General features: G+C 35.5%; 1 protein-coding gene across 1 annotated transcript in view; it reads left to right on the top strand.

The window, feature by feature from the left end:
• The window catches only part of LOC123557443 (TBC1 domain family member 13-like), a 37,700-nt gene that overhangs the window by 11,905 nt on the left and 7,807 nt on the right, over positions 1 to 17,988 (top strand). Inside the window, exons 3-9 of the mRNA XM_053525583.1 lie at positions 3,020 to 3,060; positions 8,995 to 9,056; positions 9,877 to 9,973; positions 12,484 to 12,566; positions 12,780 to 12,936; positions 13,979 to 14,110; positions 14,838 to 14,904. Of these exons, the coding sequence (XP_053381558.1) occupies positions 3,020 to 3,060; positions 8,995 to 9,056; positions 9,877 to 9,973; positions 12,484 to 12,566; positions 12,780 to 12,936; positions 13,979 to 14,110; positions 14,838 to 14,904 (639 nt within the window). The remainder of the gene's footprint in view (positions 1 to 3,019; positions 3,061 to 8,994; positions 9,057 to 9,876; positions 9,974 to 12,483; positions 12,567 to 12,779; positions 12,937 to 13,978; positions 14,111 to 14,837; positions 14,905 to 17,988) is intronic.

Below are 17,988 nucleotides of genomic sequence, written 5' to 3'. Positions count from 1 at the left end.
ACCTGAGTTATTAGATTGGGGTAGATGTCGGTCGGGCGGGCGGGAGGCGGTGGCGGCGGCGGCGACGGCGTCAAACTGGTGTTTCCGGTCAATAACTTTTGTTTCGGTAAAGATATTTGAATAAAACTTGGTATGTATGTAGCTTATATCAAGACAAAGGCTTGGATTGATTTTGGGGTTTCTGGGGTCAAGGTCAAGGTCACTGTTACTTAAAATAGAAAAAGGGTTTCCGGTCAATAACTTTTGTTTCGGTAAAGATATTTGAATAAAACTTGGTACGTATGTAGCTTATATCAAGACAAAGGCTGGGATTGATTTTGGGGTTTCTGGGGTCAAGGTCAAGGTCACTGTTACTTAAAATAGAAAAAGGGTTTCCGGTCAATAACTTTTGTTTCGGTAAAGATATTTGAATAAAACTTGGTATGTATGTAGCTTATATCAAGACAAAGGCTGGGATTGATTTTGGGGTTTCTGGGGTCAAGGTCAAGGTCACTGTTACTTAAAATAGAAAAAGGGTTTCCGGTCAATAACTTTTGTTTCGGTAAAGATATTTGAATAAAACTTGGTATGTATGTAGCTTATATCAAGACAAAGGCTGGGATTGATTTTGGGGTTTCTGGGGTCAAGGTCAAAGTCACTGTTACTTAAAATAGAAAAAGGGTTTCCGGTCAATAACTTAACTTAGGAATGAGCTATCATGATGAAACTTGGTGTATAGAAAACTTACATAAAGTTGTAGCTTGGGATTGATTTTGGGTTTCTGGGGTCAAGGTCAAGGTCATTGTTACTAAAAATAGGGTTAGGTTAGGGTTAGGGTTAGCATATCTTCTACATGCATGGAGGGATTTTGATGAAAGTTGGCACAATTGTTCACCATCATGAGACGGAGTGTCATGCGCAAGAACCAGGTCCCTAAGTCTAAGGTCAAGGTCACAGAGGTCAAAGGATACAAGAATGAAAAGTTTGTCCGGAGCATATCTTCTTCATGCATAGAGGGATTTTGATGTAACTTGGCACAATTATACACCATCATGAGACGAAGTGTCTTGCGCAGTTCCATTCTTTAGAATTACTTCCCTTTGTTGTTACTATAAATAGCTTATATTGTAACTTTTTCATTACTAGACGTAGGGAAAAATCGAGATCACTTTTCTGTAGTACAACATGCATGTTACATCCAATTTTGAGGTGTATTTTGACCAATCTCTACCTGGTAAGGATTTCTGTGTGAACTTACAATTTTTTTTTTTTGTATTTTTTTTTTTTTTTTTTTTTTTAAGATTAACTTCCCTTAGTTGTTACTATAAATAACTTAAATTGTAACTTTTTTATAATTGACCGTAGGGAAAAACCAAGACCACTTTTCTGTGGTACAACATAGTTGTTACTTTCTAATTTTAGGTGTATTTTAAGGTATCTCTACCTGGTAAGGGGTTTTTTTGTGGACTTAGAAAAACAAAAGAATTACAATGATTACTAAACAACCACAAAATTAAAATTACATCTGCAAATACAGGTGCTAGAGTAAAGAAATTTGCTGTGACGGGCGTATATTGTGACATTCTGGCACTCTTGTTTATTCTTATGAAAAGTGTTGAAAACCTGGTTTCGTGGCATTGACGCGTTTCTTGTGTTGGGTTTATTCTATACCGAGTGTCATTACTATATTCTTGAACTTGTAAGACCATCTGTTTCATCTCTTTATCTTTTGTAGATACAAGTGCAAGGTCGTCTGCACAAGTTACATGTTGAATTTTAGTTGTTCCTATTCTAACACCATCAAAGTTTTGTTCTAATTGTATAAGTAATGGATTGTTGTACCTTTTATAGTGACCAGATGATAACACCCCTCCTTGTCTTACACCCTGCAAAAGTGGGAAATTTTTAGACATTAGTCCTTTCCATTTGACAGCAGAGGACATGTTTTGATACAAATCTTTGAGAAGCAGCCAGTCAGCATCCACAATTCCATCAAGATATAATCCGCGTAGCAAAATACTATGGGATACCACATCAAGTGCCTTTTGTGTGTCCAGTGTAGTAAGAATCATTTGTTGTTTATTTGTCTTTGTTTCTAATATACACTCAGTTATTATAAAAGCCGCAGTGAGACTCGATTTGCCTTTTGTATGTTGGCCCCTCAATTGTCATAATCAGTTACCTGTACAATGTATAGGTACATCTATTAGCCTGAAGCTGTATTTGTCTGACTGGTAATACAATGCTTAATAATGAATTTGATTATCTTGTAACTGAATGAACTGAGCTGAAAATGAAGAATATATAGCATTATTATGATTAAATGAGTAGTGAATTGGTGAAATATGCATGTATTGAACTCATACATTTGTTTATTTCTAATTTATCGATGTGACTAAAATGTTTGCAAATTTATTGAATTAATTTATATTAAAAAGTAAATTTTCATGCCAAAAATTTTCAAATATTGAGTATTTCCCACTATTTCCCACTTTTGTGAAATTTGGATCATTTCCCGGGACGGGAATACCGGGAAATACCTGTGGTAATTCCCGCCTCCGGGAAATACTTGCCAACCCTGCTTGTCAAGGCATGTTATAAAGATGTTGAAAGGGGATTTTCTAAAATTTCTTATTGCTTTCTGTATATCAAATTTTCTATCTTTACATTATCTTTGAAACTCCTATTTGTCAAAATTTGTCTAAATTATGGCACAACAATAACAATATTATTGGAACACTTTTAAACAAGAAGAGTGGCATCATAAACAGCACTATTTGAGATAGAACTATTTATCAGATGTAGATAATCAACTTATTATCTAAAGTATGATTCAGTATTTAATGGAAAAAACGTAATTCTTAAATAGATTGATTAGCTGAAGCCAAGAAAAACCCTAGAGGACAGACAAGGCATCCTGTTACCTGTCAGCTAGACACTTCCTTTCCTTAAAAGGCAATGGCTAGGTGTACAGTGGACCTAATTTTTACTGGATCTCTTTACAATCAGTATACCTTCCATCATTGTTATTCATTTTCAGGTTGTCCTTTTGAAGCAGGGCTGAGACCAAAATGCTGGAAGGTAAAAAATATGTGAGCTATCAAAGTAAAAATTGATAATATGCCTTAAGGTGGTTCGCGGGGTTCCTACCAAAATTTCGAAGTATGAGATATAAGACTGATATTAAGTCTGTATGTACTCACATCTCCTGTCTTTCATTTGGAGAAAAAAGAAAATCGTTCCGAGTCCACATTTCCTTTGAAGAGCGCCACCTAGCGGCACATGTATTTTTCAAGGGAAAACGCCGTTTTTCTGTAATAATCGCATTAAAATCAATGTTATTACATTTTTTCAAACTCAAGAATATAGCTAAATTCAATGTTATTGTTTACATGTTGCATTTTGTAAATTAGTTCATTTAGAAAATGTTTAAATAAAGAGATATCCGTAGTACGGGTGGGGAAAAATGGCGAAAATATTCAATGTGTTTCATGGCCGTTTAGCCGAAATAAAATAAAACGGAACGGTCAAAGTTCTTGATTTTCAAAAATATCCTTCTTTAATCATTTCTGAACAAGAAAATAAAATAAAAATAGGGGGTCTTCACGGCAGATTTTTTGTAAACTTACTTTTTATTTGTTTTGGTAATGTAAATATTGTGACGTAGATACGTCTTTTATGGTGTTAACGTCACACAAACGTTTTGTTCATTATGTCCTTTAAAGATACATTTTTGTATAAACAGGATGATGAAAAGACACAAAAATGAAATATTTTTACTAAATAGATTCACAGTGTTAAGTAATTTACAATCTAAGTAAATCATCTAGAAATATACTTTCTTGACAGTTCAACAATTTCCTTAAAGACATTAATTATTTTGTTTATATTATTATGTAAAATGTCATTTAAAAATGATGACCACGGACACCCTTGCCGTTTCTGTCAGGGTATTAAAATTTCAGCCCGTCTCAAATTCTATTAGACTAGCTGTCTGCAAGAACAGAGCCTACATTCACATGGATTTCTGAATACTGGCGTCGTAATTAGCATTGCGTGCAACCAATACGCATCTGCTAAATTGTTTTATCCATTTTTGAAACAGTTTTAGAGCTAACTTAATGCATGAAGACTTCACTGCAATCAATTCATGGTACATTTTTAAGCCATGGATTTCCAACGCAATGATCACAGTAATTCATTAAGGAATATATCCAGTCGGTGGTTGCTTGTAGACTTCACTATATTCATTTTAATTATGATACAATTGTGATCCATGATATGCAAAACTGTGAAAATAAAATCAACAGAAAAATCTGACAAGGCGCTTCAAAACGCATAAATGTAAAATCCCCATTTGATGCTTGCATATCGTAACTTCTGTTCACTTTGCTCTCAGTGTCACGGACATTCTTTATGCGGTGTTGCTCATTGCAGTCTGTCACAGCTGGAGCGGTCTTCTGCGCATGTCCTGAACTAATTAACAATCGGAGCGCACGGCAAAAATACGCAAATTATTGTACGACAGCATGCATTTAGTGTATTATATGTATAATATACTGACAAAAGGTTAGGGTTAGTATTACAATGGTCACAAAATATATACATTAAAGATAATTTTCATTCAAATTGCTTGAATCCGGTTATATACCGGGGTCTGTAATTTATACAGGCGTTCCAGGTCTACAGTTGCAGTTGTTTGCAGTCCTGAAATATCCGAATTTATTCGCATCTACGTCAAAATGCACTTTTACACTAAATACAAGTCAAATATTGTGTTTTCAGCATTCTGGCGAAAACTTTTTCAAAGTACATGTAAATTGTGGTTTTTTTTTATTTCTTAGTTTTATCCGTCTTTTAAATTTTTTGAAACACCAAAAGAAATGCACGAGATGAAATCATAGTGGTTACTTTTTTGATATTACATTCAGCACTGGAATACCATACTTCGATTTTGGAATAAAACCTTCATCAAATAAGAATGATCCCAATTTTGCCGCCAAAATTCTATAATCGAAACTCTTTGTATGTACAACAGTGAACCATGTCGAAAGTGCGTTTCCTTGAAAACATCTGACAGAAACAGCGGGTCTGAACAATGAATGCATGCCTCTAAACCTTTCGCAAGAGCAGCCTCAGTTAAACCACCCTTCTTCCATCTTTCCATCCTAAAATATCGTCTGCGTCGACTGTATCTGTTTTATATTATTTTCTGAATGTTTTGAAGCGAAATGAGTTAGAGTTTTATTTTGGTTGTGTCATTTTTAAGCAAGTTTTCCCTCAATACGGTTTGCATTGTGCATTCACGTTGACGTTATAAATTTAATGCACTAAGCGGCCCCAAAATGAGCTTTATTCAAGTAACGGTTTCAAGTTCACAGACTGAAGTACATTTTTACCGTAAGAGGCATTATCTCATTTATCCATCATCTGCTTAAGATTCCATGATTTTATTTATTGAAAATATTCAATATAGGTTTAAAAAGCAATAAATGTAATACACAATTAGAATTATAATGAAAATCAAAACTCTAAATAAGTTACATATCATAACAAAAAAGAAAACATATTAATGTTTTAGCCACCCTTCAAAAATTTCTTTTTCGTTAAAAATGTATTTCATTTTTGTCTGGAAAACAGTTTCACCACATTTCGTATCTTGTATCTTCGTTGTTAGCTGGTCACTTGAAATATTGAAACAATAAGGAGTGTCGTTCAGTTTTGCACTTAAACATTTCATACAAAAGGTTAAAATGAGCCGCGCCATGAGAAAACCAACATAATGGTTTTGCATCCGTGCAGTCTAGTCAGGATCCATGCTGTTCGCTAACAGTTTCTCTAATTGCAATAGGCTTTGAAAGCGAACAGCCTGGAGTCTGAATCCATGCTGGTCGCAAAGCCACTATGTTGGTTTTCACATGGCGCGGATCAATGTAAATTTGCAAATTACACTTTTTTTCTATTTTTTTGTCGGGGAATAATTAAAGAAACCTATGTTTGAAAATAAAGAATTGTGACTCCGTTTTAATTCATAGCGGATAAACTGATAAGGTTTTTTTTCTACACCCCACCCCGTCCCCCAATACTTCACTAACCCTTAAATACGGAGTCAGATACGCGAGTTATGCAAGAAAAAAACATTTTCATAAAAAATCCAACCACTTATGAACATGAACATGTTGAATAATTTCACCGAAACTGTGGGCAAGTAGCTTTAACTGACTCTGATATATATTCCTAGATAATATACTTGACTGCAAAATACGCATTAATTTACATCATGTGAATATATTCAAATAAAAAAAGATTCTAAGGATTTTTGTAAACTCTGAAGGTCCTGCTTATATCAATGAAAGACATAATGAAATCAGCGTTTGCGCGACGTTAACGCCGTCATTGTGTATCAACGTCACAAATTTTACATTACCAAAACAAATAAAAAGTAAATTTGCAAAAAATCTGCCGTGAAGACCCCCTATTTTTATTTTATTTTCTGGTTCAGAAATGATTAAAGAAGAATATATTTAAAAATCAAGAACTTTGACCGTTCCGTTTTATTTTATTTCGGCTAAACGGCCATGAAATACATTGAATATTTTCGCTATTTTTCCCCACCCGTACTACGGATATCTCTTTATCTAAGCATTTTCCAAATGAAATAATTTACAAAACGCAACATATACACAATAACATTGAATTTAGCTATATTCCTGAGTTTGAAAAAATGTAATAACATTAATTTTAATGAGATTATTACAGTAAAACGGCGATTTCCCTTGAAAAATACATATGCCGCCAGGTGGCGCTCTTCAAAGGAAATGTGGACTCGGAACGATTTTCTTTTTTCTCCAAATGAAAGACAGGAGATGTTAGTACATACATACCTAATATCAGTCTTATATCTCATACTTCGAAATTTTGGTAGGAACCCCGCGAACCACCTTAATTTCTAAAAGAACTTAATTTTGCATTTGATTATGTTTTTGGGTTAATATTTATATTGTTTTTGTCCTGTCCGTCCGTCCATATGTCACACTTCATTTCCGATCAATAACTGAAGAACCATTTGATCTAGAACCTTCAAACTTCTTAGGGTTGTAGGGCTGCTGGAGTAGACAATCCCTATTGTTTTTGGGGTCACTCCGTCAAAGGTCAAGGTCACAGGGGCCTGAACATTGAAAACCATTTCCAATCAATAACTAGAGAACCACTTGACCCAGAATGTTGAAACTTCATAGGATGATTGGTCATGTAGAGTAGATGACCCCTATTGTTTTTGGGGTCACTCCATCAAAGGTCAAGGTCACAGGGGCCTAAACATTGAAAACCATTTCCGATCAGTAACTTGAGAACCACTTGACCCAGAATGTTGAAACTTATTAGGATGATTGATCACGCAGAGTAGATGACCCCTATCTATTTTGGGGTCACTCTGTTAAAGGTCAAGGTCACAGGGGCCTGAACATCGAAAACCGTTTCGGATCAATAACTTGAGAACCTCTCGACCCAGAATGTTGAAACTTCATAGGATGATTGTTCATGCAGAGTAAATGACCCCTATTGTTTTGGGGGTCACTCCGTTAAAGCTCAAGGTCACAGGGGCCTGAACATTGATAACCATTTCCGATCAATAACTTGAGAACCTCTTGATCCAGAATGTTGAAACTTCATAGGATGATTGAAATTGCAGAGTAGATGACCCCTATTGTTTTTGGGGTCACTCCATCAAAGGTCAAGGTCACAGGGGCCTAAACATTGAAAACCATTTCCGGTCAGTAACTTGAGAACCACTTGACCCAGAATGTTGAAACTTATTAGGATGATTGATCACGCAGAGTAGATGACCCCTATCGATTTTGGGGTCACTCTGTTAAAGGTCAAGGTCACAGGGGCCTGAACATCGAAAACCGTTTCCGATCAATAACTTGAGAACCTTTCGACCCAGAATGTTGAAACTTCATAGGATGATTGTTCATGCAGAGTAAATGACCCCTATTGTTTTGGGGGTCACTCCGTTAAAGCTCAAGGTCACAGGGGCCTGAACATTGATAACCATTTCCGATCAATAACTTGAGAACCTCTTGATCCAGAATGTTGAAACTTCATAGGATGATTGAAATTGCAGAGTAAATGACCCCTATTGATTTTGGCATCACTCTGTTAAAGGTCAAGGTCACAGGAGCCTGAACATGGAAAACAATTTCCGATCAATAACTTGAGAACCACTTGACCCAGAATGTTGAAACTTCATAGGATGATTGAACATGCAGAGTAGATGACCCCTATTGATTTTTGGATCAGTCTATTAAAAAAACAAGGTCACAGGGGCCTGGTCATTTAAAATCATTTCCAGAAAATAACTTGAGAACCACTTGACCTAGAATGTTGAAACTTAATAGGATGATTGGACATGCAGAGTAGATGACCCCTATTTTTTGGTCACTTGATCAAAGGTCAAGGTCACAGGAGCCTGAACAGTGACTTGAGAACCACTAGGCCACGAGTGTTGAAATTTAGCGGGATGACTGGACATGCCAAGTAGATGATCCCTATTGCAGCCAACCATCAGTGTCTCTTTGACTTTCGCTCCTGACCCCTATTGACTTCTTGCCTATAGGACTTTGCATTGGGGGAGACATGTGTTTTTTTACAAAAGCAATTTCTAGTTATAGAATAATTTATTGTTTTAAGAAATTCCTTTTTTTTTCTTTTGTATCAGTAGTTAGCTACTTAGTAACATTAAAAAAAGTTTTTAACAAGCTTTAACCATCCTCTTTTAACAATCTCTTGTTTTATTTAATATTTTCATTTCAAAACTACTTATAGCTTTTAACTTTTAGGCTTTTTGAAGAATTCTTTTAAGGTTTTATTTGCAGGATTACACAGTTCTGTACTGAATTAAATGGTACTACTCACCAGTGCAGTATATAATGAATTGAACAAAATGTGCATTTACTATGACCATAAGATAATTATTTGTAAAAATATGTGACATTATTTGTTTATTTCCTGCAGCTATTGTTGTATTACCTGCCAAAGAACAGATCAGAATGGGACAAGGAACTGAAAAAGCAGAGGTGAGGCTAGATTTTAATGCATGATTTTGGAACCAAGATTTTGGTGTTCATTGAGTACATTTTTGTGTTGCAGTTATGACCTATTAAATGAGGTTTAGACTGGCAACCTCTTTGTAGAGGGACAAATTCACTTCCTTTTAAGTAGATAAATGCTTCAAATAACTTACTTGTACAAATTTACAATATCTAGCAAATGAAAGTTATTCATAAACTTCAAAGTTACCTGACCCCATGAGTCCATGCCTGTGGACAAATGACTTCAGACAAAATTACAGTCAAACCTGTATTAAGCATCCAGCTGAAGGAATGAGGCAGGTGGCTGCTTCAAACAAGTTGAAATTCGAACAAAAGGTATGCTTGGGAATTTAGCAGACTGGCTGTCTAATATAGGGTGGTTATGCAGTTTCAACTGTTTATTTTTGTCTGTCAGATTATTGTTGAGAACATTTTCCTCTCGCCTGGTAGTCCTCTGTTCCCGCTATTCCAAGTAGACTTTTTGTTATTCCAAGAGCCAGAAGAGAAAGGTAACCATTGTATTCAAAATAGCACTGAAAGTTGTGGGGTTTTTTTTAGTGATAAGGTAAATTGATACATACACTAATACAGATACAGTCAAACTTGTTTATGAACACTAGGTATTGCTCTTTGAAAAAAAATGGCCCATTTTTTCATGTGGTCATTTATTTAGAGGTAAATGGACATTACCAATGTTCAAAAAAAGGGACTGATACTAGTTAGACTTGACTCACTGAAGGCATTTTTGAACATATGTGACTGTACACACATTTAATGAATGCTATTAACTTTGTTACTGTTACAGGGCTACATATGTACAATTTATTGATGAGATGATAATCAAGCCGGGAACCGAGGCCTCGGAAAACGGGGGAGTTGAAGATGTTACATTTGAGGATCATGTGAGTTGATTTTCTAAAACACTTTCAAACACTTACTGAAAGATTTATCTACTGGGAATTGTGCTTTGGAACAAAATTTAACCCTTAGCCTGCTGGCAGCGACTGGTTTTGCCTTTGCGACCAGTGCAGACCAAGATCAGCCTGCACATCCGTGCAGTCTGATCATGGTCTGCACTGTTCGCTATTCAGTCAGTAAATTTTCAGTGAAAACCCCTTCAAATAATAAATGGTATCGCCCAAAATGAGTGATGGACTAGTCCATTCTAGAAATTTAGCAGGGTAAAGGTTAATATACAGCTATTTTGTCTTCATTCAACAATTTGGGTTGCCTAGAAACGGTTAAAATTTAATCTTTAACCTGCTAAATTTCTAAAATTGACTGGTCCATCATTCAGTTTGGGCAGTACCATTTATTAGCTCACCTGTCACATAGTGACAAAGTGAGCTTTTGTGATCACCCTTCGTCCGTCGTCCGTGCGTCCGTCCGTCAACAATTTCTTGTCTGCACGATAGTGGTTCCATTTATGATTTTATTTTAACCAAATTTGCACACAACTTGTATCACCATAAGATCTCGGTTCCTTTCTTGAACTGGCCAGATCCCATTATGGGTTCCAGAGTTATGGCCCCTGAAAGGGCCAAAATTAGCTATTTTGACCTTGTCTGCACAAAGCAGCTTTATTTATAGTTTGATTTTTACCAAACTGGCACACAACTTGTATCACCATAAGATCTTGGATTCCTTTCTTCAACTGGCGAAATTCCGTTATGGGTTCCAGAGTTATGGCCCCTGAAAGGGTCTGAATTAGCTATTTTGACCTTGTCTGCACAATAGCAGCTTTATTTATAGTTTGATTTTTACCAAACTGGCACACAACTTGTATCACCATAAGATCTTGGTTCCTTTCTTGAACTGGCCAGATTCCATTATGGGTTCCAGAGTTATGGCCCCTGAAAGGGCCAAAATTAGCTATTTTGACCTTGTCTGCACAATAGCAGCTTCATTTATGATTTTATTTTAACCAAACTTGCACACAACTTGTATCACCATAAGATCTTGGATTCCTTTCTTCAACTGGCGAAATTCCGTTATGGGTTCCAGAGTTATGGCCCCTGAAAGGGCCAGAATTAGCTATTTTGACCTTGTCTGCGCAATAGCAGCTTCATTTATGATTTGAATTTAATCAAACTTGCACAAAACTTGTGTCACCATAAGATCTCGGTTTCTTTTTTAAATCAGCCAGATCCCTTAATGGGTTCCAGAGTTATGGCCCCTGAAAGGGCCAGAATTAGCTATTTTGACCTTGTCTGCACAATAGCAGCTTCATTTATGATTTGATTTTAACCAAACTTGCACACAACTTGTGTTACCACAAGATCTTGGTTCCTTTGTTGAACTGGCCAGATTCCATCATGGGTTCCAGAGTTATGGCCCCTTAAAGGTAAAAAATTGGCTATTTTGGCTTTTGCAGCCATATAGAGACTTCATTTATGGTTTGATTTGATACAAACTTCCAAAATATCTTCAACAACAATAAATCTTGGATTCCATGACAAATCAGATCCAATCGTAGGTTCCAGAGTTATTTTATATCTGATTACCTCCCCGGATTGTAATCAAAATGGATTTATATCAGTAAGTACTTATAGGACTTATTTGAAATTTTATTATTGTCATAAGTTGGACTGAGCCAATCAGGGTAGATAACTATGGACTGATTTTATGTCAAGTTACCGCCCTTTATTTCAAATTAAGATGGGTATATCTCCGTAACTAATGAAGATACTGATCTGAAATTTCATTTATGTCAACAGATTTATTTGGCAGATCCTTCTTTTGTTCACTTACAATAATTTTTTTTTTTAATTACTTCCCTTTTACGTTACTATAAATAGCTTATTTTTAGTAACTTTTTTATTATTGACTGTAGGGAAAAACCGAGACCACTTTTCTGTGGTACAACATGGATGGTACCTCCAATTTTTAGGTGTATTTTGACATATCTATACCTTGTAAGAATTTTTTTTTCTTTTTGGTTAAATTTCTTCCCTTTGTTGTTCCTGTCCTTTGGACTTAGATATTTTTTCTGAGGACCTTCTTGTCCTCAAGTGCAATGATAACAGGTGAGCGATATAGGGCCATCATGGCCCTCTTGTTATTTAAAGGGCTGTTTACTGAAAATTTACTGACTGAATAGCGACCAGTGCAGACCATGATCTTGGTCTGCACTGGTCGCAAAGGCAGAATTACTTGTCACCAGCGGGGTAAATGTTAACCAATAAATAGCTAATCCAGTGGATAAGATTTTGAGCAACTCATTTCTAACGCTTTTAAAAACATTTCTAAAAAAGAAATGCCATTGTCTCGAAAAGTTTCAGAAATCATGAGACAGTATCATTATTAATATTTTGTTAGGATACTAGGTATAGCTAAACTTTTGCAACTTTACATTAAATTTGGTAGAAAGCTTCATACTTGCTCTGATACTGAAAGTTATTTCATATTTCAGCCATTAAATCCGAACCCAGAGAGCAAATGGAGGGCATACTTCAAGGATAATGAGATGCTGTTACAGATTGACAAGGACTGCAGGTACATCTTTCATATTTATGCTGTGTAAATAAAAGTTGAATTGAACTACAATGAAGTATTGTATACATTTATTTTTGTGCAGATAAAACAAAATTAAATTGTATAAAATACATCTACCATTAGGTCCACCTTTTCCAAAGCAAGGTTTAAATTGAAACTACTAAACTATAATTATTTTTTTGATAATGTAGTGTAATCAAAATGTCTTTACAGACGACTTTGTCCAGATTTGAACTTCTTCCAAAGAGCCACAGAGTACCCCTGTAATAGACTGTGCGGGGAGAACAGTTTCGAGACCTTGAGAAAACGTGTAGAGCAGTGTGTTCTTCACTCGGAGTCAGTGTCACAAAATAGACTTGGAATAACTAACGTAAGACATGACATTTTTTGTTTGTTCAAGAGCCATACAAACACAATTAAGGTCATATGATGACAGTGCAAGCAACTGATGACGAAGTAAAACCCAAGGTTCTTCTCCAGGCATTGTTTTAGGCATGGGCGAGTATCTGGGTTATATCACTAACCTAATATTAGCCAGCTGGATAGCTCCTTCACATGAAGAATTCTACACTTAAATCAAGGTTTCAAATCCACACAAGTAAGGGGCAAGTGATACTTAGTCAGCGACCTTAACCACTCGGCAATGGAGATGCTCTTATTTTTGTATAACAGACTGGGATTCCTGATGATTTCACCGATGCTGGAAAACTACGTCTTACACCCCAGGGTGTAAAGTGACTCTTGTGCTCTAAATGATGTAAAACATTCACAGAAACTCTTGTCTATCTTTAAAGTAAATAGAGAAATATTCTAATGTGTTAATCAGACACAAAATTTTGATATAAAATAAAAGAAAATCAATCTTTACTCAACTTGAATGATATTGATTGAAGACTTCTGATTGTTTATAGACATTATATTAAATTTTCTCAGTTCCACAATGTTCCAACTTACATTTTGACAAAATTGGATTTGTCATTACTGTAACAAAAGTCTCCTTGAAATCTTCTTTATGATAACACTTAGAACATTTTAACTTTGGAATCAAATGACAATTTCATCATTCAGTTACCGGTATATTCCAGTAACTGAACAAATAGAACTTATTAATTTTGTCAAAAATGAACTTTTAACCTGCTACAACATTGTGAAAGTTGGACTTTGCTCAAACTTGTCATCAGATCCCATCCTGTGTATTGTTTATTGCTTGAACTACTGATAACTTAAGAAAATTTTGTCGATCCGAACAAGTTCTTCAAGTGAACAAAGTTCGACAGTATATTTTTTTTAAATATCCCTTCTGAATGTTCCTTATATGGATCACATACACAGCTCTATAATGGGAAAATTCAGTAGACAGTGTTAAAAAGTTTGGCGAAAATTTTATAAAACTGTCCCTTTATTTATTACAGATGGCGACAAGCAGACGGAAAGCCAGTGATGAGTATATGCCGCTACCTGACGGTCAAGAGGCACACTGGGAAGTTTGTGAACGAATATTGTTTGTGTATGCCAAACTGAATCCAGGGCTTGGTTATATACAGGTTAGTGTGTTTATTAGTAATAGATATTCTAGTTTTGTTGGATAGTCTTTCAGAGACTTTTGTTTGTGTACTATGAATTAACACAAGTTTATATAAAAGGCCATTAGGAAAGTCTGTACAAAGTTTATGAATCAGTTACATTTCTTATAAGAGTCTTACCATAGCATTGTTCATGGCTTCAGCTTAATGGGTTTGTGTGAAATACTGTGAAATCATTAATATTCATGCGGAACTCATTAATATTCATGCGGGAATGATTTTCATAGTTGAGTATGACCATAAAAAAAATCCCAAAGAACAAGGAAAAGTCCCTTTTATTTCATGTAATTAAAATCCCCACAAAAAGGCACTTTAGTCCAAACAACAAATCTCCATGCCCACAAAATTAACAGCTTCCACATTCCACTATGTTTAAACAAAGGAGCTTGATGACCTACTATTTGGCGCTATACATCAAAGAGGGAGCTGTTTTATCACTTTTGATCTAAATTTTACAATAAAACACATATTAAAATCGAAATAATTTATAGCAAAGCGTGTTTTAACACTATTTATACACTCTGGCTGTTATATGTTGTACGAAATATTTCATTTGGACTACGTCCTTGTGAAATTATTATGCTCGACATATAACCGCACATCGTGTATAAATACTGTTCAAACACTGTCTTGCTAGGAATTATTTCTTAATTCATGTTGATGTATTATGTTTTATTTCTGTTTTCAGGGCATGAATGAGATATTAGGGCCAATATATTACACATTTGCTTCTGATTCAGACAAAGATTGTAAAGGTGAGGAACAGCTTGTATAATATGATGGCTTATTTTTAGCTCACCTAAGCCAAAGGCTCATGGTGAGCTTTTGTGACTACTCAGTGTCCATCGTGCGTCGTCCGTCCATCAACAATTTCTTAAAAAATCTTCTTCTTGAAAACCACTGGGCAGAATTACACCAAACTTCACAGGAATGATTCTTGGGTCGTCCCCTTTCAAAATTTTTCAAAGAATTGAATTCCATGCAGAATATGCTTATTGTAATGTTAAAGTTTGCGTACCACCCAAAATATTTTCAAAGTCCATTGAGATATTGCTTTCATATTTTGCATACTTGTTAACCATCATGAGCCCATTCTGTAAAAAGGAGGAGGCAACTCTATCAAGCATTTTGATTGAATTATGGCCCCTTTTCGACTTAGAATAATTATGCTTATTGTAATGTTAAAGTTTGCGTACCACCACAAATATTTTCAAAGTCCACTGAGATATTGCTTTCATATTTTGCATACTTGTTTACCATTAATACCCCAGTCTGTAAAAAGATGGAGGCAACTCCTCTATCAAGCATTTTGACTGAATTATGGCCCCTTTTCAACTTAGAATACGCTTATGTTAAAGTTTTGCTCATAGCTTATATTATACTATCAAGCACTGAGAATAGTCGAACGCGCTGTCAACTGACAGCTCTTGTTAAGATACAACCTTGAAATTTGGATGACATGTACAGTTAAGCACACAGATCTTAAAACTGGCTTTCTACCATGAATTTGACCTACTGGCCTACTTTCATTATATTTTAGGATCAGTTTGTCATTTGAATCATGTGGCTCAGGTGAGCAATTCAGGGTCATCATAACCATCTTGTTGTTTGTTTTTTTGTTTCATATGGACTTACAGTACTTTTCAGCTGTATTTCTGTTATTTAAAATGGTTGGTTAACTCAATGTTCTTAACTTTTGTCCCAGTATCAGCTTGTACAATACTACATGGCAATAACTGACAACTTCATTAGATAAATCAGCGGTAGAGATTGACTGGCAAATTTGACCCTTATTGTGCTGGACACAATTGATTCTACCTTTGCGACCATTGCAGATCATGATCAGCCTGCACATCCATGCAGTCTGATCAAGAGCTGCACTGTTCGCCAATCAGGTATTATCTTTTTTTGGTAAGCTCCCCATTCAGCAGTTAATGGTATTGTCCAAAGTGAAAGATGGACAAGTTCATTATAGAAATTTAGCTGGGTAAGGGTTAAAAATTCTGGTATTATCCTTTCCCAAATTATTAACAGTGAATGTTCATCTTGCACTAGTGCATATTTCACAACTTCTGAATTGTTAATTTCGGTGTCTTCCTACTTGACTTACAGGACAGGCTTACGGCAAGAATAATTTATGACCAGGGCTGGTGTTCATGACATTTTATCCCTGAAATTTAGAAATAAATTGCTGTAGCTTTGTTTATGATGTGTGTATATTGCTGAAAATTGTTGAGCTTTAGCTGTCTTAGACACATTCATTTAAAGTTTCTTTTGGGTCTTTGATAATGAAAGAGCATAAAGAAAAAGAACAATTTTGAAGTGTAAGCCTATTCATCAGACTTTAACCCATACCATGCTGGACATGATTAATTCTGCCTTTGCGACCAGTGTAGATCATAATCAGCCTGCACATCCATGCAGTCTGATCATGATCTGCACTGTTCGCCATTCAGCCAGTAAATTTTCACAAAACAACCCTTTGAATAATGAGTGGTACTGCCCAAATTAAATGTTGGGCCAGTCCATTTTAGAAATTTAGCAGGGTAAGAGTTAAAGATTGATGTTTCATGCATACCAGACGGGGATTTCCGGTATTTTTACAGGTGCTGGAAAAATCCATCTTACACCCCGGGTGTAAGATGACTCTCGTGCTTTAAATGACATATTGCGAACTACACATATATGTGGAAAATTTATGTAGTAATTTATTTTATCTCAAAAACGGAATAAAAATCCAATACCTTGACAGTTCCTCTTTGTTCCTGATGGTATATTTCTTGATTTAAAAAACGTTATTTTATCAAAAAATCATAAAGTTACGCTGCAACTGATAAAACAAAACTGGAACTAAACATTGTTATTTGTCTTTGATACGTCATGACGTCATTCCTGTTTATGGATTTTGGTTTCCTGCGCTTTGTTTAAATATGCTACTATAAGAAATAGAAATGGGTTCAAGCCTCACTTGGGGTGTAGAATTCTTTTGCTGAGGAAGCCATCCAGATGGATTATGGAAGCCAAATACTGGTAGTTCTACCTAGGTGCCCAACAGTGTCTGAGATAAAGCCTGGATAGGCGTCTTGGGTCTCCCTCCACTATCAGAAGCTGGAAAGTTGCTATATAGTTGTATTGATGCAACATTAAGCCCATGTGTAATAAGGGAACTTCAACTCTAACAATGTAGATCTACTCTCCAACACCTCAGTGGACATCACCTGAAGAGGGTTAAAAACTGCAATATCTGCATTAGATAAACTCTTTTGTATGCTAGAAGTACAATTCTGTGTCTTGTTGACACATGTGTGCTGTTTGTGTAGAGTTCTTATTCTACATCAGTTTATAAGTTCTTTTGGTACATTCTCTATGTAGGACTCTGTAGAATCACTTTATTTCATGGGCCTAAAATTCCAAGGTTTGGACCCAAACATAATTTTATTTGGACTTGCGTTTTTGTTTATTTCTTTTCTTGAAAAATGGACTTTTCTGGATTTCGAAATATTACATCTACTTAGAATATTGTATACTCTACACCTCCTGAAGCTTCAGTCCAACTGAAATGAAATTTTGGTTTATTTCATCAGCATGAAGTAGACACGCACATGTTTTCAAGAATTTGATATCTGGTCATTTTTGAGTTATTGCCCTTCTTTGGAATTTAAATATTACATGAAAGAAAATATATATATTATATATAAGATATAATTTGGGCAGTACCATTTAAGGGGTGTTCACTGAAAATTTACTGACTGAATTGTGAATAGGGCAGACTATGATCAGTCTGTCTGCTCTGGTCGCAAAGGCAGAATCACTTTAAAGGTTAGTAAGACCCTGTTATG

This window comes from Mercenaria mercenaria, chromosome 15 (assembly GCF_021730395.1).
Source record: "Mercenaria mercenaria strain notata chromosome 15, MADL_Memer_1, whole genome shotgun sequence".
Classification (NCBI taxonomy): Eukaryota; Metazoa; Mollusca; class Bivalvia; order Venerida; family Veneridae; genus Mercenaria; species Mercenaria mercenaria.
This window is presented reverse-complemented; position numbering and strand designations above follow the sequence as displayed.